The following is a 26926-nucleotide window of genomic DNA, read 5'->3' on the forward strand; positions in this document are numbered from 1 at the left end:
GTTATTTTTTATTTTTTTTTCACTCGCCTGGAGGGACTGAGGCCTTGACTTGCCCTCTAACACACACTCCCACTCAATCTCCCTTCAACGTGCGTGGGTGGGGTGGTGTGTGTGTGTGTGTGTGTGTGTGTGTGTGTGTGTGTGTGTGTGTGTGTGTGTGTGTTGTGTGTGGTGTGTGTGCGTGTGTGCGAAAAGGAGTCAACGAGCGTGGGTGGGAAAAAGTCGTCTACGTGTGAGTAACTCTGCAAGCATGTAAGTGAGTATTAGTTTGTAAGAGTAGCCGCTCCGCTTCCATCCCTCCATCCCTCCTTGTGATAACCCCCATTCTAAAGGCCCGTTAGAGAAAAAGGGGATCACGCCAACATTTATTTATGCATAACCTCTAACACTAATGTGTTTGCCCTTTTGTGTTTCATGGAGGATGCATTTCCCATTGGGGCGCAGAAACCGCAGCATAAATAAGTGGAAAAAGCCAAAGTATGGCTCGATATTTCCTGCTCTCTCCTTCCTGTGCTATGCTTTTTACCCGGATTGATCCATGCCCTGTAGCACTGTTACGGACAGCTTCTTTTTTTTTTTGCTTGCATGATTAGGCATGGCAGTGTGAGCGAGCAGAGAGTAGATTTTTGCATGTTTTCACGGTGTTCCGCAAGGTTAGGGCGAGGGGAGCCGGAGGGCTGCAGAGGTGGAGGGCTCACCATCTTGGTCAAGGCTGAAAATCTGCCTGACAGCTGGGATTATAGAGACGGCAGCAGCCAATACCATGAGCTGTGTGTTACCTGAAAGACGCAGAGCTATGTGGTCTGGACTGTTGATCGTGGGAACACCAAAAGGAAAAAAGATATACGGTAACATGATCATAAAGATTGTTAATGGACATATGTTTTCGGTGGGTACGCTTTAAAACACATGCACGTACATACTTAAGATTGCAACCTGTCGATGTAAGTGCTCATGAGCCATCATATCCCCCCTTAGGCCCTTATAAAACCCAGAAAAGTGCTTGGTCAGCCCAAGCAAGAGGTCAGAACTCTGGCTAATTTTTTCTGGCTAATGATTTTCCCTCAGTGGGTTCAAACTGTGAGTACTCGGACGATGTAACGTAGCCAAACCGCGGCTCTACTGCAGCAATCAAATCCACAGCCTTATGCAGGCGCTCCATGTCTGAGGTGGCACTTTAATTCAGGATTTCATTTCAGGGGGAATCCGGCCGCGTGCCAAATAGCTCTTACCTCCAGGTTGCCAGCCGATTGATGCGAACTAAATGTAATAAAGGCTAGATGAAATATCAGGCTCATATCTCTAATGCAATCTGCCATCACCGAGCCCCAGGATGCTACCTAGTGATATACCAGGAGCTGAGGAGCGAGAGAGAGAGAGAGAGAGATGGAGACGATTCTCCCTCCCTTTCTCCCTTTTTCTGTTTTTCTTCGGCTCTCTTTCTCGTTCGCTTCATCTTCCTCCCTCCCTTTCTTGATCTATCTTTTTTACTCCCTTTTTGTTCTTTCATTCTAGCCTGAGGACAAAGTGTTTTATTTTTACACACTTGAATTAAACATCGAAAGAATCATATACAGATGTGCGCACAAACACGCCATAAAACTGCAGTCATTCCGGAAGATCCATTTTTTCCACCTTTGTGGTTTTTATTTTCCCACTTTTATTTGGTTATTTGTTATTGACTGGCGCCTGAGGTGGGGAGATTTGATGATATAAGTTTATAACCTCAAACACAAAGCTGTAAGTCCCTTTGGCCTGTGACATGCCTGTTCACAGTGAGAAACACCAACACATAGCAACAACTCTCCTGTGTGTGTGTGTGTGTGTGTGTGTGTGTGTGTGTGTGTGTGTGTGTGTGTGTGTGTGCGCGTGTGTGCGTGTGCGTGCGTGTGTATGATATCACCCTTACTAATACCCAGAGGGGTCGCAGAGAGGTGTGGAATCGAGGTCTGTATTCCGCTTGTAATGGGAAATCGATAAATGATCAGCAATGGCCGGAGGCAGCAAGAGAAGGAGATGAAGAGTAGGAGGAGAGTGATGGTTAAGGATGAAAGGCGAGACAGATGAGTTGCCAGAGGTCAGGACTAAAGGGAGTTGTTCAGATTCTGATCCGTCGATATCTGGCACTTGGCCGGCGTTTAGGACAAGATCATGGTCGTCAGCGTCCAGCGGTCATGAATATAACAGTTGTCAGTGCTATAATGATGATATAATAAGAAGGAGGTATGAATAAATGTAGAAACCAGTCTTATCAACCACTTCAAATGCTTTCTTTATTCAATTGCTCTTGCATGCCACAGAGACATTCAGATATATAAGCTTTCTAGCCTCGTGTAAAGTCCAAAAACATGTAAGCAAAGTGGACTGGAGGATCTAAATTGTGTCTGGATGAATTGTAATGCAGTGAGAAAAATCTCCGTCACAAATACATGTTGATATAGGTCGATTTAAAATGCATCCAGCAGGGTCGTAGCTTCAGCTCAGACAGCAGTTACAGTCTGATGTTTCAGATCGATGCCGCACTAGAAGGTCTGGGGCCGAGCCCAGGCTGCCTGTGGTCAGCGGTTTGGTCTCAGTCATGTGTAAGTATGAATCTGTGATGGACAGCAGAAGAGGGAGGTGAGGCATGAGGAGATGAGAAAGAGGAGTGCTATTTGTTTTGGGGGCTAGATTGAAGATGGCAGGCCCTGTGGATCTGCAGGGATTTTGCTCGCAGCATCTAGTTAATATTTTAAAGGCACTTATGGTTTATTAGAGTCCCCATCGAGGGCGGGAGGAGTGTGTGTGTGTGTGTGTGTGTGTGTGTGTGTGTGTGTGTGTGTGTGTGTGTGTGTGTGTGTGTGTGTGTGTGTGTGTGTGTGTGTGTGTGTGTATGTGTGAATGTGTGTGTGTGTGTGTGTGTGTGTGTGTGTGTTTAGATGCTTGTGTATCTGGGTGTGTGTCAACTGTACACCCTCTGCCTTACTTAATTTCTGCTTCGGTTCATCAGCGAATGGAAAAAGAAAATAGCGACAGACATCGTTGTTTACTGGATCAGGGTCTTGTGGGTTTCTGAGAAAACAGGGTGGGGGGGGGACACACACAATGGAGCAGAGAGAAAAAAATCATTTCGACTTGGAGGCCTCAAGTGTCTGAGCACAGCCAAGTTTGGTTTGCTGATGTTTGGGAACAGCTGTTGCTCTTTTATAGGCATAAACAAACTGAATCAGACGACCATGACGCACCCACAGCAAATTATGTGTTAATCTTTTGTGTAATTTCGACGCTCCCAATGAACGTATTTATGTAGGCATTTAGATGAAACTAAATGAAACACAAGATCCCACGCTAGTTCTTTTGCAGACAGGTAGTTAGAAGAGCACTCATTTGCTGATAAAGATAAAAAAATATCTGATTCCTGGAGTAAGATTTTTATAGCATAGAGAGTACTGGAGCCCTGAAGGCCACAAAAGGCTAGTTGAGAGACATTTAAATATACATACACACAGTGTATACATACTGCAGTTATGTTTCTCAGTGGTGAGGTGCCCATGCCTACAGGGGATGTGCCTAGTCCTTGACAAACAGCAAAGGTGTGAAAGGCAATTAGTTGTTTTGGCGGAAGGGCGGATTGATGTATGAGAGCAGAGGAAGAGAAGACATGTCTGGACTGGTGCAGAATTACTGGCCCTTAAGGGTTTTTACTTTCCTTAACCCCTCTCCCTCTGCTCCAGCTATTCTCTATGGGTGCCCAGTAATGGCTCCCTCAACACAGGGCCGGTCATGTGGACCCAGACAGACTGCCAGACAGACAGAGAGCTGGGAAAGGATGGTGTCAGACATGGGGCGGGGTTTGGCTAAAAAACAACAACCTAATGGAATCTGGATGAGGGGGGCTTCGCATATGTGTGTGTGTGTGTGTGTGTGTGTGTGTGTGTGTGTGTGTGTGTGTGTGTGTCTTTCACGGGTCTGCGTGTGCGCATGTGCGAATAATTTAATGTGTGTGTCGTGGAATGCATTCAAGTGTGTGTTTGAGAGAGACAGACAGTGGGCTCTCACACGTCAGGCCCTCATGCATGTATTCATCAGAGCCTAGGGAGAGGCTGAGCGAACAGGTCAATAATCACATCTGAGGAACACTCACTCGCTGACGCTAATCCACGACAGGAGAGAGAGAGAGAGAGAGAGAGAGAGAGAGAGAGAGAGAGAGAGAGAGAGAGAGAGAGAGAGAGAGAGAGAGAGAGAGAGAGAGAGAGAGAGAGAGAGAGAGAGAGAGAGAGAGAGAGAGAGAGAGAGAGAGAGAGAAGGATGGAGACCCACTCCAAAATCAATTAAAACCTAATTAAGCTCTCAGCTCTTTCGCAGGCTTTTTATCCTTGGCATTGGCGATACGGCGAGTGTGTACGCGCCCGTCCATGTTTGTGTGTATCAGCGTGTGCTCTTGTGTACATGTCTGTCTGTCTGTCTGCATGTGTATGTGCGTGTTTGTTGGCACATGTTTGAGTGTGTGTTTTCCCAAAGCATGTGTCAGTAACAGCCCTAAGCAGGCGTACTTAGGGATAGATGTGGCTCTTACAGACTCACCGTGGAGGCTTGCAGCCAAAGCCTTCTCGATCGCCTCTGTAATACAGGATTACAACCAAGACATGTATAAGAGCATTGGACAACAGCTTCTGTACTCTTCAGGCCTACTTTTGTGCAGATTTGCTTCAACCGTCACATACTTTAACTGCACTGAAACTTGTCTTCTTACTAACATCACGGCAGAGTCAACATATAGGGATTGCTTTAGAGAGGAATGACATCTGTCTTTGAATAATTCACAAATGTTCTTCCATGCTAGTGCGCAGATATAATGTGAATTGGTGAAAAAGCACTCCAGCGATGCACTTCCATACAGTTAAGGGCCTCGAGAGAGACGGAACAGCCAGCATTGCTGCAACAGATGTAGATAGATCCTAACTTTTAGTCAAAACCGCTCGATACCACCTTTCATCAGACCCTCCATCCCTGATAACACCCTCATCACACCCATTACTAATAAAAAGACCTAAAGTTGGTGTTTTCCTAAACCTCATCCTGATGCCAAATCAGAAGTTTCCAAAATGGCTTTGTTAAAATTTCACTTGGCTCTTGTGCATTCTCATATTCTGATCATTTCATACTTTGTTTAGTTTAGTGAAACTGACCACTTCCTACACATCCGGCAGCTGTTTGCATGGTGCTGACAGTGTTGTGGTGACATTACAGGCTCATTGCAGCATTTTCACACTCTGATCCTCACCTGTACATGTGCCACTCTGACCCAGATTAATGTGGCTGGGATTATCCCCCCATCAGCAGTTTTAGCTTGAATGCTCTGTAAAGGAATCAAAACACTGCAGGAAGGAGATAGCCAAAAAAGAGGCTTACTGACTCTACTTAATCCACGTTTTATTCTAAGACGCAGTACAAAAGCAGTCTTAGTGCTTAGATCCCATAAAGGAACACAGCCGGGTGCTGATTGGTACCTCTCAGCTTTACCGAATACTTTTCAGTTTGAGGAAGTAGTGAGAAAAAAATATCCTGTTTACAATATTAGATGCCATGTTTAAAAAGTTGCTAAAAAACCCAGAGACGTCTGCGAGTCTTTTTCAGCATCAAAGAACCCATCACGGTAATTAGCGAGACAACAGCGGCCCTGTTGTCTTTTTGACGACTCCGTCATATCAACTAATTGAGATGAGTGTGTTTGCGTGCGTGTGTGTATGAGGGGAGGGCGTCCTCTGTGTAGCTGCAGGGCTCCTGTGGCGATGCAGTTAGTTACGCAGGGAATCACAATATGGGGGTGGGGGTGGGGGGGTGAAGAGACACGTGGTAGCACTGTAGAGAGAGAGGCAACAGGGATTCATATTATGGAGAATGAAATTACAAGGAAGTGTTTCACAGTTGTGCAACTTGAAATACAATAACATGCATATTTATATACATACACACACACACACACACATATAGCAGCAACCCAAACACATGCTTACAAAAGAGGTAGAAAAATGAGGATTGCTTAAAGTATGATTCACAGTTTAGGAAGATCATTACTTAAGTAGAATTCAATGTAACTTACATAAAACAGTACTTATGGACTGAGATAGTAACAAACAGAAATTATGGAATTTTCCACACCTTCCAGTATTGTCACAACCCCAAATTATTACCTTAAAACCTGGTGGTTCTCTGTCAGCTCGCAGGCATGGGCCGGTCCTTTCTTAATCATATCAACAAAGCTGTGGTATCTATTATTAATGTTATTGGAGGTAATGCACAGAAGGACTGTGTTTTAGAGTAAATGACAGTTCTTTTTCTAACTTTGTTCGGTGTTTTCACTATGGGGGAATCGCTTCGGCGTGACCAGCTATGGAAGCTCCAATGACACCACGTCTGTCCATGACAGACAGGTCGAACTGTGATAGGGCCACGCCCCCTCACATAATCACAGTCGACCAGCTCCTTACGAATCCCTCTCGCTTTCTTCCCGTGAAGAAACTATACTAAGCTCCCTCAGCGCTTCTAGGCTAGCTTGGTTGGTTTTCTGCTAAACGGTTCACAGACGGACCGTTAAGGACTACATCGGCGAGCGCAGTTCCCGACCCACGCTGGGCTTCACTGGGGTGTTTATTCCCACTTAGTCTCTCGTTTTCATCTTATTCTGTACTTTATATGGACATATAAACTTATATTTGACCTGGCAACAAGGTCATGTTATGCATATTCTGTCTGTCTATCTGTTCTGTGACTGCTGCATGTTTCTGATAATGTTAGAGGAATGACACACAGGATTATGTGCTAATTCAGGATCAGCCAGGTGGGCTCTCATTCTACCTCATTCTTTGTTTCTCTCACACACACTCATAAAAACACACGCATGCACGCACACACACGCATGCACACACACACACACACACACAAATATGTCCTGACAGTTAAGAATTTGCCTTTATTGTTCAGGGTCAGTTGGCTGGTCAAAGGTTATAATGAGCTGAGAGCTCAAGCATGTAGAAGCTAAAAAGCGAGGTGTCTTCACATTTATTTATCCTAATTTCCCGACTCACTCCACCTGCTGCTAATGTCCTCACCTTTCCTCTCTCCGAGCCCTCACCTCTTTATTTTTTCATGAGCTCCTCTGTCTCCAGCTGTCTATTTGCCTGCATCTTTACCCTCAGTTTGCAGCCACTTGCTCAAGTTCTGTTCTGTTGGTAACACAGATCTTCTTTCCTGTGATCCAAGGTTCAATATTTTGGGGCATGCTCGCCCCAAGCTGATGTAAAAGGGATCTGAGTGTGTTGTCATGAGCAACAAAGGGTTTTAAGAGCTACATTTATTGAATGCAGCTGAGGGGAAAGCGCACAAGGAAGGTGGAGAAGCTGTGACTTAGAGCCAATTCTGTGGCAGATATATTTCCTTTTGTCTTAATGTTGTGTTCCTAAATGCTTTCCTTGGACACAGTGTATTCTGTCCTGAGGCTAGATTCTGGTGGTAAATAGGTCCACACCTGTCTGGTTTTTATTAGCTTAGCTTGTTGCATAACCCCATAACTATCTATCTATGTTTATCTTCCCTCCGCCGCTCTCCTTTGATCTCCTTACCTCTCTTATGTTAAGATTGTTTTCTGTGGGAAAACATTTTGAAAGCAACAGGAAATCATCTCTTCCTTTTTATTATTTCATCAGGTATGACTTCATCGAGATCCGCGATGGGACTTCGGAAAATGCTGATGTTCTGGGTCGACACTGCAGCAACATCGCCCCAGCGCCGATCATCTCATCTGGACCCTCCCTGCAGATCCGATTTGTCTCAGACTACGCCCACCAGGGGGCGGGCTTCTCTCTGCGCTACGAGATCTTCAAAACAGGTGAGGGACTGGACCGGAAACATGATTGGAAGTTTAAAATAAGACTTGTGTGTGTGATTAGTTCATCAAAGTTTGGTTTATAATGGTAGTTGGCAAAAAATAAGATTTAAAGCTAAATATGACAGCTAGCTAGATATGAATAAATGAATGTTAGATGTTCAGCATAGAGCAGAGTGTAGAGCAGAGCATCTCTCGACTGTTCTGATCTTCTTACACTTTGGTTTATTATAATCTGTATCAGTTTTACGTTGAATACAAAGGATAGCAGCTGATTGTTTAATTCACGTTGCTTATTTTTACGATACAGACTGAATCTCACTAAAAGTGCTCCAGTTAGACAGTTGTGTCTGTTACCACTGTATGGGTCCACTGCTCATTTCATATCATTTATCGATTTATCTTATTCAAAGACCTTGTGGGAAACATAAGTTCCAACTTTTCCACACTGTGAACTAAACATAAGGCTCCGCTGTGCATTAATACTTAAGTTAATGATTTTGTCTTTGCCCCCCCATGTTAATGGCCCGAAACCTGTGATCATTCACCCCAACACTCTTACAACAATTTAAATCAGCATAGGCAGCCGTGCATATAAACAACAGTTAAAGAGAGAGAGAAAAAGTGCTTTCAAGCCGCTTGAAAGCATGTGAGGAATGCTTGCTTAATTGGAGCAGGATCCACTTCCTCTGGGGAGATGCTTTGGGGGGGGCTTGGTGTGGGAGGGGGTGGTGGGATGATGGAGAGAGCTTCAAGGCAACTTGGAGTTGGACTTAAGGTTAAAGGTTTATGGGTAGAGGCGGGGGCGAGGAGATTGATGGGGATGCGTGTGTGCCGAAATGGAATTTTCTCGAGGTCGTCGAAGTGCACAAAGTGAAGTGCACGTATTGCAGGTGAGATTGTAGCAGGAAGTGTATTTGTTTTGGCAGTGGTGGTGGGTGTTTTTTTGTGTGTGTGTGTGTGTGTGTGTGTGTGTGTGTGTGTGTGTGTGTGTGTGTGTGTGTGTGTGTGTGTGTGTGTGTGTGTGTGTGTGTGTGTGTGTGTGTGTGTGTGTGTGTGGAGAGGTGAAATGGTCCGGTGGCCTTGAGGCAGCTAAAAGATTTATGTTCAAGTGAGTTACCAGCTGATTGTCTTTGCCGCATGTCTTCCACAGTGGGCCGCCGTTTATTTCATTCATGTTTAGGTCTCAAAGTGTATCTTGATTGAAAAACAAGAAATTAAGAGGAGTATTTAATTAAAAGCCATGAAAGAAAAGTAAAAGTTGAGGTTTATGGCGCACCAAAAAATAAGCATTCATCCCACAGAGAGAGCATTGAGTTATCACCTCCTACCTTTGAATAATATCTCTGGTTTTGTGTCAAATGAATGTGACCCAGATTTGGCGTTCAGCTCCGTTACCAAGGCCACCAGCTCGAACCCCGACAATGCAATAGTTTAGATTGCATCTGTCTTACACACACACACACACACACACACACACACAGATGGATTGAAGACTGGTGGATGGGGGATGCGGTTGCTATGGCTTTAACAAGATCCCAGTATAAATTCAGGGGACATAAGAGATTGTGTCACTGTGTGAGCACATGTAGGTGCCTGTTTGCTGCATGTGTGGGTGGTTCCACTCAGCTTGTTGTGTGAGATTCTGTGTGTCTGTATGTATGTGGAGGCGGAATGATAGATCTGTGCGTGTGTGTGTGTGTGTGTGTGTGTGTGTGTGTGTGTGTGACAGACAGAGACACACACGGTGGGCAAAATGATTGGGGTGAAGGGAGATAGAGCGACAAAGCAGGAGTGAGTCAGAGAGTGAAAATGTATTCAGGATGCGTGATTGAGGCCATGTGTTAATTACGGCGTTTCCAGCGCCTGCACGCTCTCTCATCATAGCTGTTTGTCTTCCCGTGGCAGGCCTGGGCCACGGGTTTCCACTAAACACAGTTTACAACTTCTGACGGGAACGCAGAGATTCAGGCTGAGATGTGTTTATTTACCAGAGTGGAATTAATCGCAACGCCATTGCTTTTACCCTCGTTAATGGAGTGGAGTTGCATTTCTGTGTACCTGTAATTGCTGTATAGCTTTGGAAGGCCGTAATATTATTTGACTGAAGTATGTTTTGATGCAACTGTATTTTGCTATGTTTGAAGTGAGCTGTAAAAGTGTGAGTACAGTGGGTTTGTGTATGAGTGGGTCTGTGTTTATGGGTGCGTATGTGTTTTTAAAGGGTGCGTCCCAGCAGAGATAGAAATCTGTGTGTGTTCTGCTTCCTTCCCATGTTAAACTGACAGTACAGCTTACAGTCCAGGCTGACCCCCCCACGCTGTGTCTAGAAGCCAGACAGTGTGTGTCTGGTTTTGGCTGTGTGTGTGTGTGTGTGTGTGTGTGTGTGTGTGTGTGTGTGTGTGTGTGTGTGTGTGTGTGTGTGTGTGTGTGTGTGTGTGTGTGTGTGTGTGTGTGTGTGTGTTGAGAGAGAGCACGCAAGAGGAATATCTTGGCCTGTTCTAATGATACTGCAGCTTGTTTTTGTTATGTCCATTTAACCCTGTTACATAAGAGGTGACTGTAACAACTCTAGTTTTGATTTTTTAATTGGACAAGCGTGTGTGTGTGTGTGTGTGTGTGTGTGTGTGTGTGTGTGTGTGTGTGTGTGTGTGTGTAAGTAATGGGTACAGTGCAGTGAAATCTAATTATTTCCAGCAAGGAGAATCAGGAGTCGACCTTTGACTCTACATCCATCCTGATACCCCTCCACCCCTTCAGTACACCTCCCCAGGGTGAGCGTTTGCCCCAAAACAACATCCACCCACCCAGCCCCCCCCGCCGTACACACTCACACACACACATACAGTACACGTATGCCTTAATCCTGCTGTACAGTGAAAGTGCACGACTCCGCTCCTCCCCATTATTGTTGTGCCCTACTTTGCTCCTACTCATGCGTGCTTAACCCTTTCGTTTCAGCCCCGACTATCACCCCTCCCCACCCCCCCACGCCCCCATCCATCCCTCATACACTTTCGCATACACACAGTCACGTGCTGCTGACGCTGTTACCACGGCTACAGGGGGAAGACTTGCCAGTAAAGCCCCATTTTTCCCAGTTCCCCAAAGCCCACCACTAGCGCGGCGTGGGCAGATAACGTCGCAGCCAATCCCGAGTTAAGACAGGGAGCACCCCAGGGTGTTGGGTCCCCTCCGTGACCACTGCCGTGGCATCTGTGGGGTCGCGGCGGGAGCGCCGCCTGAAGGCAGGACCCCCGACCAAGTGACAGTCACAACATTGGCCCTGTGTGTATTTCTGATGCTATCGCATTTATTGGATGGCAACCCTTGCGTCAGTGGTGGCTGTTACTATATGGCTAATTGCCACGTGGTATTTTATTCCTGAACCGCCCGATTCATCCCAACGCTGGAATTACCCTCAAGTAATTAGCTAGCAATGGTAAATTAAATTCATGAATAAATACATTGGATGAGCGCAAAGAGTATTTAAAACTGATCAGTGATGAATGGAACGTGTCGCAGAATGAAATAATAAGACATGATCTGCAAATGGCATGAATAAGGAAATCGAGAGCTGCACAAACACTTTGATCACAAACAGCAGGAGGCTTTCTGGTGTTTTGTTTTTTTTGTTTTTTTTTCATGCTCAATATTTAAAAAGAAACTTGAGAATGGCATTCCGTTCCACAACAGAGGCATCAGTGTGATACGTGACTTAGAAGGAGCATTCCTTTCTATATAAAGCTGCTTCAGACTGATGTCTCTCTGGGTCCATAAAAGTGTTGAGCCGTGACACGCCAAGACCCTTGTTTTTCTTTTCCTGGGTCTTCTTCTTGTTTGCAATGTTGTTGTTGTTATTGTTGTTTTTCCACCCCAACCCCTTAGTGTAGCATGCCCTTTCCGCCACAAATTCACGCACGCATACACACACCCCTCCCTGGATGCCTCAGGAGAGATTTTTCTTCAATGAAATCCAGAACTGAGCTCCAGCGGGGTTACATGAGAGATCTGCATGTTTCTGAGGAGCAGATGGATGTCAGACGGAGGCAGGCAGGTAGAGAGTGTAGAGTGAGGCAGGTTTGATGTGTGGCAGACACCGTGCGCAGAGGTGAACCCTCAGCGAGAGTTGCATGCCAAGGACAGGGCGAGCGAGGCGACGCCAGACGAGACAGAGAGTTAAAAGAGTGAATGAACCCAGACCCCGCGTGTCGCTGCTGAGAAGACAGGAAACGAGGGAAAGGATGAGCGAAGAAGAGAGGAGGAGGGAAGGGGGTTGCCCTGACACAACATGTGGAGCTGCTACTACATCAGGCACTCATGTGCAAGAGTCGAGTGGTTTCTACCCAGCAACTCACCCTCTCTGCCCCCCTGCGCCACAGACACACAAACGCACTCACACCATGACCTCCCCCTCTTTGCCAGCAGACAGCTCTTGCCAAATGGCAGCTCATGGTGCGATGCAAGCACCAACCGGGTTCCTGCATAAGGCAAGCATGTGCAAGTGTGTGTGTGTATGTGTGTGTGTGTGTGTGTGTGTGTGTGTGTATAAGACATGGGTTGAGGGTTGACGGAGGGAGGTAGTAACGGGGACTTGTTTTTGGCATGTTCATATACTGTGAACTAATGAGCGCGTACAAAAAGAGAAAGGTACTCATGCATACACTGCTACACACGCAACTATACAGTATGAGCACGCAAGCGCACAGTGTTGGCAAGTGGCAGCGCGGAGTGTGTGTGTGTGTGTGTGTGTGTGTGTGTGTGTGTGTGTGTGTGTGTGTGTGTGTTTATATTTGTTTGTCTGTGTGTGTGTGTGTGTGTGTGTGTGTGTGTGTGTGTGTGTGTGTGTGTGTGTGTGTGTGTGTAAAAGACATCGAGTAGTGTGTTTGGAGGCGATGGAGTCAAGCTGTGCTCAGATTGAAGTTCTCGGCAGTAGGACTCCAGACTGCTGCACTGTGACCCAGTAAGAAACAAGGCCAGTGTGTTACTGGGTCTCACACCTACTGTGAAGCCATCACACACACCTTCAGACACACACAGACTCATACAGAGAAACAAACATGCCAGCAGCAAAAGATACACATGTGAGGAGCTGAAAAAACACAGGAAAGACATGCAAAGACACACACTCGTGGCGTATGGCTCAGGCATACCACATAGTTCATTTACTGTTTTATTACAATCACATGTTTCTTACTGCTTTAATGGATTCAAAGCATTGTTTACTCTAGTTTATGCTGTTCAGTCATACACAGTAACTGTAGACACACACAACAACACACTAACCAGAGAGGTGAGGTCAGTAGTTGAGGGAATTGGGAGATATCACCAGTAGCTTGCTGTAAATTACCGCCTTATTTCAACTTGCCTAGTTCTGTGTGTGTTTGTTTGTGTGTGTGTGTATGTGTAGGCAGCCAGGCTCCTAGCATGAAGGCAGACGATCCACCGGTGTTTTTGATGTTGCTGTGTGTGTGTGTGTGTGTGTGTGTGTGTGTGTGTGTGTGTGTGTGTGTGTGTGTGTGTGTGTGTGTGTGTGTGTGTGTGTGTGTGTGTGTGTGTGTGTGTGTGTGTGTGTGTGTGTGTGTGTGTGTGTGTGTGTGCGCGTGTGTGTGTGTGTGTGTGCGCGTGTGTGTGTGTGTGTGTGTGTGTGTCGACACAGGAGGTTGAGTGCTGCTTTTAACATGTGGGGGAAGATTTCATACGTTTGTGTCAACATCTTCAGCACAACATATGCCCACGTATGCAAAACAGATCGATCAACAGAAAGGTACATACGCAGGCGCTGTAAATACATGAATTCATACATGAGCTACGGAACACACGTGAGACAATTGGCATTAAAAATAGAGCAAAAACTAGGAGGGGAAAAACTGCTGCCAGAAGCTGCTAGAGAACAGGAAAAACAAAGGGAGAGACACACAGAGACAGTCTCCTGAGTTTTCCGCTCTCTCTCAGTGCTGATTGGGGTCAGTTCTCTGCCATTTACCAAGTGTAGACAGGGGAGGGCCAGAGCAGCCAGTCGACCCCTCAGCTTTTATAGGGCTGTCTGATAATAAGGACTGGTGCCTTGGAGGAATGCTGCAGAAGGAATGTGCTGTTAACATGTCTGTGATCCTAAACGCTGCTTTTTATGAATATGTATCTGGCACTCCTCTGAGATGATGCAGTGCTCCCACTTTCCTTGGTTTGAAATACACCAGAAAGCTTCCCCCCTGAGTCTCTTCAACCTGGCCTCCCTATCTGCTATCCAACACCCTCAATGATGGGAAAATACTACAAGCACAGACTCTTTTCTTTATGCTAGTTATATGCTTGCCAGTTGGTCTCTCAGCCCATCAACTGAAAAGAAGTTGGGAAAACCAGCGTCCACTGCAGGCATTTCTGACATGTGCAGTTAAACAAAGACCTAATGAAAATCCTGCAGTCTCTGAGCAACATTATCACACGAAGGTATTTGCCCTCCTGGCAAGCGTAAAAATAGATAGAGACACAGAAAGACATACAGCTAAACAGACCTGGCTGTTTATAGCCTACATATAAAGATAGAAACGTTTGAGGAGAAGGCGGATGGTCAGACTGAGAAAATAGCCACGGTTTGTGAATGAGACTGTGATATTTGTGTGAAGTCCCCTGTATATTTTGTCCGTGTGTGTGTGCGCGCGGGGCCGTCAGCTCTCTCCCACCCTCATTGATGTGCCGGTCCATAAACACTTGGCCGTGACTCAGGCTCCCCAGTGGGCAGCGTAGCAGTGGCTGATGGGTAGATGATCTGAGCCACGCAGCTGCCGCCGCTCAAGGTGAGCCGCCCAGGGCGCATACATTTGCATGGATAATGAGGAGCTGCCGCAGAGGGCCCACTTAGAACATTACACAACGTTTGTGGTGTGTGAGAGTGTGTGTGCAAAAGAGAATGGGAGGTGAAGAGAGAGTGTTAGAGACTATTTGTTTTGAATATATATAATAGAGCAGGGGGTCAGTCTACTCCCCTCTTAGCCTTGCATAAGTGTGTAGCATTGATTATGTATTGTATGAGTATGGGGTCTTTTATGGCCACAATAAGACTGTCAAACATAATATTACTACTTTTCTGGAAATATAGTTGATTCCTTTTTAAATCTTTGTCACATCTTTACTGTTTTTGAACACAGAAGTGGTATAAAATGTTGGTGCTTTGTGTCAAATACAGTGGCATACAACCGACAAAAAGAGCTATCAGCCTGCTCATATCGCGCGCCGCAACGCCCACTTGAGCATTTATTCACCGTGTATTTTCTCCTCCATCAGTGATCATAAAACCGTGTGTGTTTGTGTGTTGTCTCACCACCACAGCTACTGTATGTTCCAGCTTGCTGTCAGTGATGAACGACTCTCTGAAACACCCTCTGCAAGTCAGATGAGATATCCGAGCGTGATCGATTGCTTACGCACATATTTTCCCCTTATATGAGCGATTGCTTATTCATTTCTAAATATCCTCTTATCCTTTGTCTGCACAGGGTCGGAATTCTGCTTCCGCAATTTCACCAGCTCCTCCGGCATGATCGAGTCCCCGGGCTTCCCGGATAAATACCCTCATAATCTGGAGTGCTCATACATGATCATTGCCCCGCCCCACATGGACATCACCCTCACGTTCCTGACCTTTGACCTCGAGAACGACCCCCTGCTGGTGGGAGAGGGTGACTGCAAGTACGATTGGCTGGACGTGTGGGATGGCCTGCCACAAGGTGAGGGCACACGCACATAAACCAAATACTGACTCAACACACACCGTATTCACTCACTTATTAAGGTGCATGGAAACACACAGAAATGTTTCTGGGGTTAACACACACACACACACACACACACATTCTACATTCATATCCACAGTCAGAACCCACACAGACTCATGTGCATTCCCACACAGAAATTTGCATACCAGTCTTCAATTTCCTGAGCAGCTATAGCTTTCTTTGATGCAAGCAGCCTTGCCTTACATTCCTTCACATTACATACAGGAAACATTATTTCACACATGGAGCTGAAAGTGCCAGGAGACCCCTAAGGAGCAGCCCTTTCCCATGCTCCTCTTCCCTCTCCATAATAACTCCCTTCATCACCCCCTTCCTATCCTCCCTGTCCTCCCTCCTTATCACCTAGCGCTTCCTTCCTCCCCCGGGCGAGTGAGAGTGACGGCTACGATGAATATCTGTTTGTATCCAATAGGAGGTGCCGAGCGTTGCGAAAGTGGCCTATCGGCCGAGATCAGGAAGCAGCGAGGAAAAAACATTTGAGGATATTATCAAGGGCTTTGATAGTGACCGCCATAGGGTAATGTTAGCCGCTGTGGTGCTGATGAAAAGCACATTAGCAGCGGTGAGAGGTGAACTTCCCCCCCCTCTCTCTTGCTGACTTTCTTTCCCCCTTTTTTTGAAATGTGAAGCAGAGAACTGAGGATTTGCTCTAATTATTCTATTTTCAGTTACTAAAAAGGGATCCAAGTGGATTTAAAATTGCAATTATAGCCTTGAATTTGGGAGCTTTGATAGCTGAAAACAATTTATACCATTCAAAGTTGAGAATTAGGAGGAAATTAAAGTGTAACCCAGTTACAGTGAGCCGAGTCCTCGGGCATGAAAAAGGGACAGGAGACAAAACGGAAGGGTAAAGATTTTGGAGACTGGTTAGGGAGCTACTCTTGAGACTATTGTAATTCTCTCTCGCGCGCACGCTCGTGCATGCGTGTGTGTGGGCGCGTTTGTCTGCAGCTGATCCCAGTGCAGCTTGCATTAAGGCAGGGATTCCAATCCCCCTGCTGGGCCCTGGCTGAGACACACATGGCAGATGGAGGGATAGACAGGAGAAAAAAAGGGAGAGAGAGAGAGGAATGATGGGAGGAAGAAATGTGGTGGAAGCATGCTGTGACTCATTAGACAACACTTACTGAAGCAGCGTGGCCACTAGAAACCTTTGCAGTGCTGGATTCCTTATAGTATAGTAACGAGATATTACTCAGCTTTTCTAAATAAAAGCACAAACGCCTTCCTGTTTTAGAGTTTTAAAAACCTGTATTGCAATATCTCCACCCTGAAAAAGACTATTTAGAACCACAAAAACTACAACATGTTTACATCAATTTGATTTATGTGTGTGTGTCCACAGTGGCTCCTCTGATCGGCCGGTACTGTGGGACAAAGATCCCTCCAGAGATCCAGTCGTCCTCCGGCCTGCTGTCCCTCTCCTTCCACACCGACATGGCTGTTGCCAAAGACGGCTTCTCCGCCCGATACAACATGACGCACAAAGAAGTCAGCGACTGTGAGTGCGAGATAACTTTTAGCGAGTGTTTGTGCGTGCAAAGTCTCTCTGTGTTGGTTTGTCTACCTGTTTTACTTACCACCTATATCTTCTCTCTTTCAAGCGTTTCTTCTCCGTCATCTCTGCTGACACTCTTCTTTCTTTCTTCATCTTTTACTCCTCTTGCCCTCTCAATCTTTTCAGTTTTAATGCTATTTAAATCTCAGAGCTCTCTCTCACCCCTCTCAGTCTATTTTGCTCTCTCCTAAGAGAGCAGGATTTCTCAGAAGCAGACTCGTTTTATTTTCTTTTAGAATATAAATTAACTTCACCTCAATTTACCTGTGCTCACCTGTTGGGCTGCTTTCTGTCTCCCTTTGCCCTTTCTCTGTCTGGATTTACCTTTTCGTCTCCGTCTTCAAGCTCTATAATATGCAGCTTAGATCTTCCCTTTCAGTGCTCTTGCATCTGTCATCCATTCTATTCAACTTTCCTTCCTTCCTCTTTTCTTTTTTTTTTTCCCCCAGACAGCTTATTTTCCGTCTTCACAGTCACGTCAACAAGTATACAGTTAACGCTCCGCTTTCTCCATCTTCCCCCTCTTCCCCTCTCTTTCCACCACCAGCGTTCCACTGTAGTATGGCGCTCGGTATGGAGTCGGGGAAGATCAGCGATGATCAGATCACCGCATCAACAACATTCTACGACAACCGCTGGTTGGCACGCCAGGCCCGCCTCAACAACGACGACAACGCCTGGACGCCTTCAGAGGACAGCAACAAGGAGTATATACAGGTCAGGTTTTAAAGATTTGATAATTCCACACAAAGAGACCACAAGGAGTGAGAATCGGCATTACTTTCACTTGCTGAGGACAATAAATGTAGAGAATTTGTCTCTGTGATACTATAGTATAGAGGAGAAGATGCAATGGGCACCAGCATCTCGTATACAGTGAGGACATACAGCAAGACGCACACACACACACACACACACACACACACACACACACACACACACACAACTGTAAACTGATGATAAGGAAGTGCTTCTGCACTCTCAATCTTTTCTGTCTCAAACACACCGGCCCACGCGTACGCATGCATACGTAGACGCACACACGAGCGCAGAGGAGAGCGGCGAGGCGCCCATGATTGATGAAGGCACTCTTCAGGAATGCATCCCAACACTACGCCATTGATCTTTGCCTCCAGCCTTCCTTCGTATACACACGACAATACAAAAACACACACACACACACACCCACCACCTAAGCTCCCTCAGCAGTAGGCCACAGTCGGTGTCCATCCCCTGCTGTCTGTGTGACAGACAGACACACCAGCTGGTCTGTCTCTGTTATCTACATCAGCCCTGAGCACCATAAATCCCTACAGCAATCTGCACCCCCATCCTATTAATCTGTTCCATTCGGTTATTGAGATTTTTAAATTATTTCTTTCTTTTATCCTTTTTCCAGGTTGACCTGCACTTCCTCAAGGTTTTGACAGGCATCGCAACACAGGGGGCCGTTTCCAAGGAGACGCAGAAGTCCTACTACGTCACTACCTTCAAACTGGAGGTCAGCACCAACGGGGAGGACTGGATGGTCTACCGGCACGGCAAGAACCACAAGGTAGGAACTAGCAGAAGAAATGCATAACAATATCACTTTCCTCATCCAGGACATGAAGTTGTAGTTACAAGGCCTGCTTTTGTCAACCTTTATACCACCATCCGGATACGTTCTTCAACAACAGAGGCTGATGTGTGCGTCTGAGAGCCATATCAATAGATGGAACATTCCTGAAGGAGCCGTTCCCCTTTGTGGACTGTTTATGAACCAGATTCATGAACCCAGTCATGAGGTTGAGAAAGAGGGAATTGCAGGGATGAAGAGATAGAGATAGAGAGAGGAGGGGAAGCTGACAAACAAGAACAATGGAGTCCTCTGTTTCCTTATCTGGGCTTGCTATTCATCATCTCTCTCACACCAACGTGCGCACGCACACATAAACACACACAGACACACACCTGGGGTTGTGAAGTCATGGTCAGTCAGGTGTGGACTGAGCAAGTTTGGGTTTCATAACAACATTTTTTTGGGAAAATTACGGTGTTTAGTGCTTTGTGTGTAGGATGGGGGTGCTGGATTCACACACAGGCCTGTGTATGAATGTATATACAGTATAGGCTGTTGTTGTTGTGAGCTATAGTAAGCCTGTCTCCAGGGGATTTGAACTCATGTCCCTCACATCTGGGTTAAGGTCACTGTGGATTGCAAGCAGCAAAATAGAGAGTGGTAAGACTAGGGAGGAGGTATGGAGGGTTAATCCACACTCACTTACCCACACAGACTGGGGGCCCCCTTCTGTGTGTGCCCGTGATTGGTTTGGGTGGGGCTGGTCGGGGGTATTTGATGTGGAGAGATTATTGAGCAAAACGTGGATTTGACTTAAAAAGTCAACATCTGTGCAATTTATTACCCCAACACCCCACCTCCCCACCCCCAACATACACACACTCCTTCCACATACACACACATGCAAAGTCTACAGGACCCCCACCTTTAAATAACCTCTGGCTGATCTCGCTGTCTGGAGATCTGTGCGTGTCCGCGCATATGTACATGATGTGTGCCTGTCTGCGCTACCGTGTAATCTGAGTCCACTAATCTGTCTGAGCAGAAAAAAAAACTGTTCAGACACTTTCAGACAGATGCATCAATGTGCATTTGGGAGAGATAATGCTTGTATGAGTGGTCGCTATAAAATTGGTTATGTTTTCAGCTTTTAGAAGTCCAGTAGGAAAACGAAAGATCAATAAAAGATGGCAGATACATTGGACTCCAGTATCAGCCAACCAGAGGGTTTGTGAATATTCCTAAAAAACAAGTTGAAACCAGGAAATCAAGCCTGCTACCTTTACTAATGGAACATTACATTATAAATATATGAAATAATTAAGTATACCTTCTGTTTGTGATGATCATAAAGAAAACATGACAGTTACAACATTTTTGTCCGATAGGGCTCTCGAAATATGCTTAAAATCCGCAAGGATTTATTGTGCATTCACATTCTCTGATGTCTAATACAGAGATCTGAGATTACGTTGGATACAAGTTTCTCTTTGTATTTTTGCTGACCACAGACTGACGGATGGATGGGATTAAGGAATAACACCTTTTGACTAATGGCACATCATTTGCCGTCGTGATTTGAGCCCGGCCTGACTTTATAATGCTGAAACTGAAGAGATTACTGTACTCCTAACTCTCCCCGTCAGCCAGGTTCTCCTCTGGTCCCCGTGGGCTGCGGTTGAATCTTCCGTGACTGCTAATCCACCAGTCTGGTCGTACAAACTCCCAGTTAGCCCGTCCTAAGCCCCCTAAAGAGCCCTTAAGTGGTTGAAACTGAATTCTCGTCAGGGAGTCCTGTAATGACTGGGATTTGGTTCTTCTAATTGTCATTTAACAGTGAGCTCGAAGTTAATGTGGCTTTGGAAGAGTGTGTGTGTGTGTGTGTGTGTGTGTGTGTGTGTGTGTGTGTGTGTGTGTGTGTGTGTGTGTGTCGGCAGTGTTTAAGGAAGGTTGAGCCGTGAGTCTGTGCATCAGATATGAATCACCCATGAATAAAAGGACCGGCCTGGAAGTTCAAGCCTCACTGTGTTTGTTATTGGGGGAGAGAGCGTAAAGATTATTTGACTGAAAGAGAGGCAGAGAGAAGCTGAAAAAGGAAAGGCATTGTGGGCTTTTTTTGTAAAGAAATGAAAGTGCTGTCAGAGGAGAAAAACACAAGCACTGCAGATTGCAAACCTCAGTCACACCAGTGTGTGTGTGTGTGTGTGTGTGTGTGTGTGTGTGTGTGTGTGTGTGTGTGTGTGTGTGTGTGTGTGTGTGTGTGTGTGTGTGTGTGTGTGATTTTCTGCAAGCCAACACATTTTCAGTTTGACACCCATGTGACTTGTTAATTTTAAATCACACTCCTCTCATATGCACCTCATTACTTGATGAGACGCTAGCACACTTAGGAATTGCATATCTCTCACAGACACACACACTCGCACATGGATACAAAAACACAATGATTTTTTTTGTAGCGGCACCGTAGACACAAGTGTGCACCCAAACAAATTAACATTAAAGGCACACACTGTCATCCATCTGTGAGGAAAATCTGATCAGCCACTGCGCTAAGCATTGTGTTACTGAAAAGCTTTGTGAGGCTGTGCTTAATCTGTCCAACATGCGCACACACACACACACACACACACACACACACACACACACACACACACACACACACACATAAAGTAACTTGGAAGAGGAAAAAATAGGCCCACACAGCATTTCAGCCTGCTTCTCCATCACACTGTCACACACCCTCACACAGACACACACTTAGTTTTTTACTGACTCATTCTTCAAGCTAATGCAAAATACTAACATAATTCCTGCATATGCTCACATACACGCACATGTAGACAGACGGAGTCAAACACAACTGGTAACGTTGGTACAGAGTGGGAGACTTCGACCTAAGGTGGTGTAAGACAATTTGTAGGGATCACTGCTTCAACCTCATATGCACACACACACACACCGCTCGCTCGCTCGCTCTTAGAGCCAGTAGTGGAGAGCGGCCAGCTGGAACCAGTTCCTACTGTCAACATCTTCATACCGAGAACGAGTGAGGGAGAAAGTGTCTGGAGCAAAGATGGAGGATTGGAGGGGGGTAATGGCTAGAAAGAAAGAAAGAGAGAGAGAGAGAGACAGAGGGAATTATTAGAGCAAGAAGACAGGGATGACGAGTGTAATGGACAGAGAAAGAGACTGGGATCGAAGGAACAACACAGGGATGAAAAAGCGGCTGGGAAACGAATAATGTCTTGTGCAGAGCCCGCCGCGTCTCCCTGTGGTGCCATCAGCTTGAAGGAAAACACTGGCAGAGGAAGGAGACGTGTGCCAATAACAGAGAATTGAGAGAGAAAGGGAGAGCTGGTAAATGAATCAAGCTATGATGCATACATCTATCCACCCCTTCGCTTTCCAGAGAACACAAATGTGCTTAGCTCTAACAAGAATCCAGTGAAATGAAGTCTGTTTTTGATTCACACAAGCTCCTTTTTTTACTCTGTTTACTGGTCCAGGGCGTTAGATCTTGTGAAAGGTTGTTTGCTATTACACACGCCTTTCACGGTGACCTCGTTCTCCGGAGAGGTCATCAATAGTTAAATACCCATGGTGCCTGTGCCCCGACAATGTCCACACAAACAAGTCTGGCCGCCGCATGCTGCTTTTGTGTGTGTGTGTGTGTGTGTGTGTGTGTGTGTGTGTGTGTGTGTGTGTGTGTGTGTGTGTGTGTGTGTGTGTGTGTGTGTGTGTGTGTGTGTGTGTGTGTGTGTGTGTGTGTGTGTGTGTGTGTGTGTGTGTGTGTGTGTGTGTGTGTGTGTGTGTGTGTGTGTCGGCCGCAGGGCCTCGTTATATTTTCATGAGTCTCCACAATCGGAGACGCAACATGACAACGTTAATTATTCAGCCCACCTCGCCTGCACGTCACGTGACAGACAAGGCTCACATTGACACACATAGACGATCAACCAAAAAACCATGCTAGTCGTCAGGCAGATTACAGAGGTGGTCCAGACAGCAGACTGGCACCTTTGCCCATCTACAATACAAGCATACATTTCAATTCGTGCCACATTCCCAGTTAGTCAAAAAGTAACCACGTTATCTACAATTTGGTCAATGAGCAACCATCTGCTTCCTCAGGCCATTAACCTTTAACCTTGGGAGTAATGGGTTCAGGGGTCAAATGAGTGACCTCTCAGGTAGGGGAGGAAGTGGAGGAGACAGAGTAGCTGAGAGCCAACCGACAACTTCTCTTAGTTGTTGTCTCTCGTCTGTCTTTAGTTTGTTCTCTCTCCTCTCACATCCAAAAGAAAAATGGAAAGAGCGTCTTGAGAGCCAATTGTTATTGAATAAATTGTTCTTTTGGTGTAATGGTAATGTTGGCCATAGTCTCTGCTTTTATCCAAAGATGAAAACAAAGGAAAGCAGCTGGAAATATTGCACCGGCTAATAGCCTTTTAGTCATGGCGGGGCATCTCGAACGACTGGACATTTCTGGGAAGTTTTAGTGGACAAATATTTAACAGACATATCTGAACTATGTATGGACCTAATCTTGCCATGTTTACACATTGTTTTAATTTTGATCGCATCATGTCTTTATTGAAAAGAAAATCACAATGGATGTAATAGTCTGCAATTAATTTCAAAAAGGAGGAAATTCTATTGAATTGAGCTGTTTTGCCTTATTAAAGTGCTCATATTATGCTAATTTTTCATTACATGGTTTAATTTAAAAAAAACACCACATTTTTGTTGTACTGCACATTGCTGCAGCTCCTCTTTTCACCCCGTGTGTTGATCTCACTTCTGTTCCATCTTTGTTGGGAGTCGCACATGCTCAGTACCTAGGTGAGGACTACTAGCCAGTCAGAAGCAGAGTATGACGGCGTGCCATGCTAGCAGCTAGGCAAGCATTATAACGTGTGTTACAAAGTAAAGGCTGGACTACAATAGAGCTGTTTGGAGCAGTTTGTGAACAGTGTTTCTTCTGTTGGGGTGGACTTTGGGCTTTTTCATGAAAAGATATATAATAATAATAATAATAAGAGCACTTAAGAGATAAATACTTGGATTTCCTTTTCAGTGATGAATCTGTTCATTGTTCTGTCCTTCCTACTCGCCACCACTCCTTCCACATTCCTCTGTTCATATTCCTCAATCAGTTGTATCTGCTGCCCTCCATTCAACCTTCTTTTTTTCACCTCTCTCTCTCTCACCCGCCTCCACCCCTCTCTTCATCTGTTTTTAACTATTCTTCTGAGGACTCTTCCTCCCTGCAGTCATTTTTCTTGTTTTTCCTGTCCTCTCTGTCTTTCCTCCATGCTGCTCTTTGTTTCATAGTCAGAAGAAAAAGAAAAAGATGGGTCGGTTGAACTGTATGTGAGGCAAGCCCTCCATCATACGCCCGTCTTTGTGCGAGCATGCATGGGTGTTTACATAACCCCCATAAGAGCCCACATCCACTGTTTGGCCTCTTAGGTAAACATAACGGCTGTCTATCCTCATCCAGCAGCAGATACAGCAGAGATAGAGCTGCTTATCTGTTCAAACACTCACACTGCTTTGTATTGCCAGTGTCAGCTCCACTTGATTAAATCAGGCCATGCCCAAAATCAAATAAAACCCCTCGAGTAGGATTTTGAAGTCAAATCTCTCATATATCCCACTGGTTATGGAATTTCTGGAATATCATATAATTTTTTTTGGAGGCATGCACCAGACAGGGAATTTTACGGTTATAATATATACAGAGTAATATTTTTAAACTCAAACTCAAATCCCACTGTTTATCACTTATAATGAAAAACAACATTATCAAAACAAGACAGAATCAAATCTTTAGGCTAAGGGAGCGTGCTTTGGTTTGATCATCCTGTGCTTGGATCGGAGTAAAAGAGAAATCATGTAGGGATCTTTTTTAGGAGATGATGCCTTTTAATCTTTAATTCAGCTGCTTGTAGCAGTTGTCTTTCCATCTTAGCGTTGTGCGCAGTGGCCGTGATGTTCGTCAGTGTGGTTTTGAGACTATTTGTCGTCTCTCCTGTCTGCCGGCCTGGTCGACCACAGACCGAGTGAATGACACTTATCGGTCACTCAGGCAATTAAAAGACACTTCCTCTGCTCATCTGATTGTGTAGGATGTATGTGTGTTTGTGTGGTTTCCTGTGGTTTCCTGTGTCTTTGTGCGTGTGGTTTCAGTTTGTAGCCACCAACAAGAGGAAGAAAGGCAGAGGAGGTGAGACAGGATGTGTGCAGTGATATCAACGGTACGGTTTAGAAGAAAACATTAAGGAGAAACTGGAGGTGTTGAGATGGAGGTATTCAGAGGGATGTGACGACAGACAGAGAGTGGGAAGAGAGGAAGTTATCTATAATTACAAAGCGTGAGTTATGGTTTGGGGAAAACTTGTGTGAAACAAAAAAAACGAAAGAAAGGAAGACTCATGTCTGTCATTGAATGTCCCTATCCAACCCCTTTAAGCATCATGGGATGCTTTTCTGCCCAAAACAGGAAGTAATTTGACTGGTTACATTTGCCCTGCGACCCCTGCTGCCCCACCCGCTGCTTAAGAGCAAATGGAAGGAAGGGAGTGTTCATAGAGAAGAAGTGAATGTTGATGCTTTGGGAAGTTCATTCCACTTACATCCTGCCCACCTGGACAGACTTCCTTCTTCCGACAGCCAATAATGTTTGGTGGTTTCAGGTCATGTCTCCCACAGCTTCCTGCGACCAACAGCGTCGAGGTGTGTGTGTGTGTGTGTGTGTGTGTGTGTGTGTGTGTGTGTGTGTGTGTGTGTGTGTGTGTGTGTGTGTGTGTGTGTGTGTGTGTGTGTGTGTGTGTGTGTGTGTGTGTGTGTGTGTGTGTGTGTGTGTGTGTGTGTGTGTGTGTGTGTGTGTGTGTGTGTGTAAAACCCTCATCCATCGTCAGGTTTTCCCAGCCTCCCAGCACCGAACCTTTGACCCCAAAACACATCGACAGCTGGGCTGGTGACACTGGATCCATGTTTGGGTTGTCTCTGCTTTGTCCGGCCTGCCACTGTGTGTGTGTGTGTGTGTGTGTGTGTGTGTGTGTGTAGCCAAGTGAAACCGTGCACCATGGGTGGGTGTAGAGCCAGAGGTAGTGTGTGTGAGAAAAAGAGAGATAAGACCTACCGGCATAAGCAGCACATCTCCTTCTGACAGTAACCTTTGTCTTCTATTTGTCTTTGTTTTCCCAGATTTTCCACGCCAACACAGACCCAGCTGAGGTCGTTCTGAACCGGGTCCCGCAGCCAGTTCTGGCCCGGTTTGTTCGTATCCGACCACAGACCTGGAGGAACGGCATTGCCCTGCGCTTTGAGCTCTACGGATGCCAGATTACAGGTGTGTGTGGGCGTGTCCCAAGGTTAGACCTTTCTATTTTGCCTAAGGAAAGTTGGCTTTGCCAGAATCACCACGCTGCTTCGCAATTGTGCAGTTTGACTAAACAGACACTACAACAGTTTTCTGCTGGACTCGGGTTCCCGTTCAAAGGCAATTGAACAAAGCTGATGAGAGAGCTTTAGGGATTTCAAACCAGCAATGTTGTCATCTGAAGCGTGCCTTTTCTGCTGCTTGTCATTAAAAAAAAAAGTATATATATATATATAATTTGCTTAAAAAAGATAATTAAACATCAGCTAAACAATAATCTACTAAATCGTAAAAACCAAGAACACACACACACACACACACACATGTATTTAGTCTCTTTCCAACACTTTCCCCTGCTGTCTTTTAAACATAGCAAGCCTTGGGCTAATTATAGGAAACTTTTACTCTATTCTTCCTTCCAGAGGCACCGCCAGTGCGCCAGTATTTCCCTCTCTCGACGTTCTCCCACTTCTTCTCCACGCTCGCTTTCTGTCTCTCGATCTCCCCCAGCGATGCCTCTCTTCCCTCTCATAGTCTGAGATACTCTCTTGATGTGTCCCTTTCGCTCTGTGAGCTCCTCTATATTGAGAAATGAGTACCAATCAATCATTCATGGCTCTTACATCAGAAACTGTGATTCGCTTCAGCCTCAACAGCTGCTATTGAAATAACTATTAGCTCTTACAGTACAGGTACACACACACACTCAGGCTAAATATAGCAGATGACCTCAAAAGCAGGCGCACCCTTTGAA

General features: G+C 45.6%; 1 protein-coding gene across 2 annotated transcripts in view; it reads left to right on the forward strand.

The window, feature by feature from the left end:
* The window catches only part of nrp2a (neuropilin 2a), a 60434-nt gene that overhangs the window by 10943 nt on the left and 22565 nt on the right, over positions 1-26926 (forward strand). For both annotated transcript variants that reach the window (XM_039793270.1, XM_039793269.1), the window contains exons 3-8: positions 7686-7867; positions 15361-15591; positions 17009-17164; positions 17769-17938; positions 18621-18776; positions 25998-26142. In XM_039793270.1, the coding sequence (XP_039649204.1) occupies positions 7686-7867; positions 15361-15591; positions 17009-17164; positions 17769-17938; positions 18621-18776; positions 25998-26142 (1040 nt within the window). The remainder of the gene's footprint in view (positions 1-7685; positions 7868-15360; positions 15592-17008; positions 17165-17768; positions 17939-18620; positions 18777-25997; positions 26143-26926) is intronic.

The sequence above is a fragment of the Perca fluviatilis genome, chromosome 24, assembly GCF_010015445.1.
Source record: "Perca fluviatilis chromosome 24, GENO_Pfluv_1.0, whole genome shotgun sequence".
In the NCBI taxonomy this organism is placed as follows: domain Eukaryota; kingdom Metazoa; phylum Chordata; class Actinopteri; order Perciformes; family Percidae; genus Perca; species Perca fluviatilis.